Here is a 3,384-nt window from a genome sequence, read left to right as displayed (position 1 = left end):
TGTGTATGAGCCTGTTTACAAAACTGTTGTCCAACAAAGATATAATTTATTGACATGCTTTTTCTCCAAATTAACTTAATAACATAGTCGAGTGTTTGAAATACTTATTTTTGTGACCAGACGTGGTTTCATATTACAGAATGATAGTATTATATACAGTGATATGTATATAATAATAATCGGCCATGTCGATTAACATTGCATTATAAATATACTTTCCTTATAAAAATACCCAAGATTGAAGAACACAGATAAACCATATATTTTGTGCAATCGTATGTTTATTTTCCTCGAGTTTCATCAGTTAAAATGTCTCTATCTCCGTTGTGCGTTTTATTCAGTGACAACTGGATACCTTCCTGGAGCATCGTCAGTAGTATTTCTTCTGCTATGGATATGTGGAGTTTCTGTGCAAGAGCGCCCTCCGGCTTCCAGTATGAATTAAAACAGTCTTTACATTACGTGTGTACTCAATGATCACAACACCCTATTTTGGGTAAAAATACCCAATATAAAAGATCATACTTTTCTCTAAAGAAACAGGATTCCCTGAATTATCGCCATTGATATCGTTATCGTAATAAATACCAGAAATATCGCCCATCCCTAGTACCAGTTGTGCCAGTTAGACCCTGCTCCGGAGTAGGAGCTAATTTGGTTCTCGAAAAAGGCAGTCCGGTACTAAAACCACACCCAGTTCCGGCGGTGCGAAAACGGCACAATTAGTTCTGGTACTATGAAAAGGTTCCCGCGGTGCGAAAGGCCCTATTGTATGCAGACGATACAACAGTTTATGCTTCGGCACAAACATCTGTTGAATTGATGGCTATTTTGAAAGAGGAGTTGCAGAGTATAGAAAAGTGGATTTTAGAAAACAAGTGGATACTAAACATCTAAAACAAAGAGTACAGTATTTGGTTCGAATTATTCTCTACGGTCCGAACCTGAGCTTAAATTATATATAAATAAAACACTTATTCAGCAAGTTAATGAGGCTAAACTATTGGGTATAACCCTTGATAAGCTGCCATGGTCAAAGCAGCATATTGAGAATACAATGAATAGAATGGGAAAGGTTTTAGCTGTAGCAAGGAGATGTAGAAAATACATCAAATTTTTACATTTGATTTAATAGAAATAATATTGGATACTTTCTTCTCACAGCTTGACTATTGTCAGATAATATGGGCTAATGCTACAAAAAAAGATTTAAGGAAACTCCAGCTGCTACAAAATAAGGCAGCACGATTAGCCTAATTCTTCAGTGTCCGTATGGTACAAATATTAACAGTATGCATTTTAATCTTAAATGGCTAAGAGTGGAAGATAGGATGATTGAATTAATAGATTTTAAAAGGCTGGTAAAGGGACACCTTGGACTATTGTATTTAGACGGTTGAGGTATTGGAAGTAATTGAATGAGCAATATGTTTTATAGCAGGTGTTTTATATATTAAAAAGGTGGAAGAAATGTTTAAAGTGGTGTCCTGGAATGTGAAAAATTTATTTAATTATTTTTTATGCATGTAATAATGTATGAATTTTAAGTGTTGTGCAGACCCCAGGAAGACTAGCAATGCTCTTGGGCGTAGCTAATAGGGATCCAAATAAATAAACAAATTAATAATATCCTTCCCACAACATGAAATACAACACACTGACAAGCCACACAACAGCATATGGGTTTCTAAAAGCATCAATACTCTCACGCTGTGGCATTATTTCCTATGGATGAGATCAAACTATCTGTTCTCAAACAAACTCAACCGCTGAGAAAAACCATACATCTTACAGTAATTACACTTCATCAGCAATCCTGATGAAGGCTAAAGGAAAGGAGAGAAGTAATGATTCTAGATGATAAAAAATGTCAAGATAGTGTCATTTCATCCATTTATGGATTGCACAGATAGATGGTCTTTCAGTAATTAAAAGAAATGGACAGAACATCACAATCAGATCAAATTCAATTCCACTTATTTCCAGTGACTCTAATGCATCTAGTGGACGAGAGTGAACCCTCTGTTAAAAGATATGTACGCGTACCTTTCCAGGAATGAAGCAGCAGAGGTTCGAGTCCACGTATTTCATGAAGGTCATGTTGAGCAGCGACAGGCGCGTCTCCACCGCCGCCAGTATGTCTGCGTGACGCGCTAACGAGTGGTTCCTCCGCTCCGACTCCCGCCTGAGGACGATCGCAACACATGCATTACAATGCAATCATGCATTCATCCACTGAAACCGTTGCCTTTTACATTTGAGACCAGTCAGTTCAGGAAAAAACACGCTTGGGCGGATGATGTAGGACGCGCTCTGAGATATGCTAATCTCGCGAGTTTGTTTACAGGAGCAAAGGAAGCAAAGTTTCCTTACTTTAGCCTTAAGTAGGGCTGTGCGATATTGAAGAAAAATGCGATAACTCATTAAATAATGCGATATTCGATATGCGATACAATAACGCTTAAAGTGCCACACGCTCAGATGAAACAGTTTTACTCAGTTGTTGCGGAGTCAGTTCTGTGAACTTCTATAACTATCTTGTGTCATATATATATATATATATGGTTATTTGTATGTATGTACCAAGAGTTCCTGTAAAACCACAACAAATTCCTTGTTTGCGCACACTTAAGTGGTGAATAAAGCTCATTCTGATTCTGATTCTAATAAGAAAGCACTCCTACAACAACTTCTGAAAGTGAACGGTAGTGTTTTACTCGAGCATTACATAAAAATGTCATTTTAACATTAGTGTAATCGTTTTAACATGAGTTTAGGAACTGAAGAATAAAAAGCAAAAATAAAACACTGCTTAGTATTTACTCTATGAATTCAATATGCACTGATTCTTATTTAAGCTACAAAAGATATTTAGGTAAGAGCAGTGAGTGATTTTCTCTTTGTCTTTTGTTCATGGCCCCAAATATTGCAAGCTGTAGCGATATGCATATTGCGATATGTACATTTGCGATATTTCGATAATTTCAATATATTGCACAGCCCTAGCCTTAAGTTTAGCAAAACCAGTCTCCTCTCGGCTTACACTGAAATCCTCCGACATTATTCTTCACAAATCCTCGGTTTCTAATTCGTGAGCGGCGCTTTGTTTTGTTTTCTCTCTGAGGCATGTTTTATTATGGATTTATTTGACTACTTTTGGACTGTTGAACAGAAACACCCACCTACTCCCATTCTAATGCTTGGAAGAGCCAGGATCATCTTTTAATTAGGGATGTAACGATTCACTCAATCGATTTTGATTTCACGATTCGATTTTCTCACGATTTTTTTTAACAAAATGAGACTGAAGACATTTACAGTCCTTTTATTAGGCTATTGAAGCACGTTTCTTTGAGAAAGTGAAACAAAACTAAATTGACATTT

The 3,384-nt window shown here is 36.6% G+C and overlaps 1 protein-coding gene across 1 annotated transcript in view; it reads right to left on the bottom strand.

Moving 5' to 3' along the window:
• The window catches only part of LOC107701582 (F-box only protein 28-like), a 13,487-nt gene that overhangs the window by 5,640 nt on the left and 4,463 nt on the right, over positions 1 to 3,384 (bottom strand). The window contains exon 3 of the mRNA XM_016503630.1: positions 2,047 to 2,185. Coding sequence (XP_016359116.1) covers positions 2,047 to 2,185 — 139 coding nt within the window. The remainder of the gene's footprint in view (positions 1 to 2,046; positions 2,186 to 3,384) is intronic.

Source organism: Sinocyclocheilus anshuiensis, unplaced genomic scaffold (genome assembly GCF_001515605.1).
Source record: "Sinocyclocheilus anshuiensis isolate Anshui unplaced genomic scaffold, SAMN03320099.WGS_v1.1 scaffold3969, whole genome shotgun sequence".
In the NCBI taxonomy this organism is placed as follows: Eukaryota; Metazoa; Chordata; class Actinopteri; order Cypriniformes; family Cyprinidae; genus Sinocyclocheilus; species Sinocyclocheilus anshuiensis.
The sequence above is the reverse complement of the archived record's forward strand: the minus strand, read 5'-3'. Positions and strand labels throughout refer to the sequence as shown.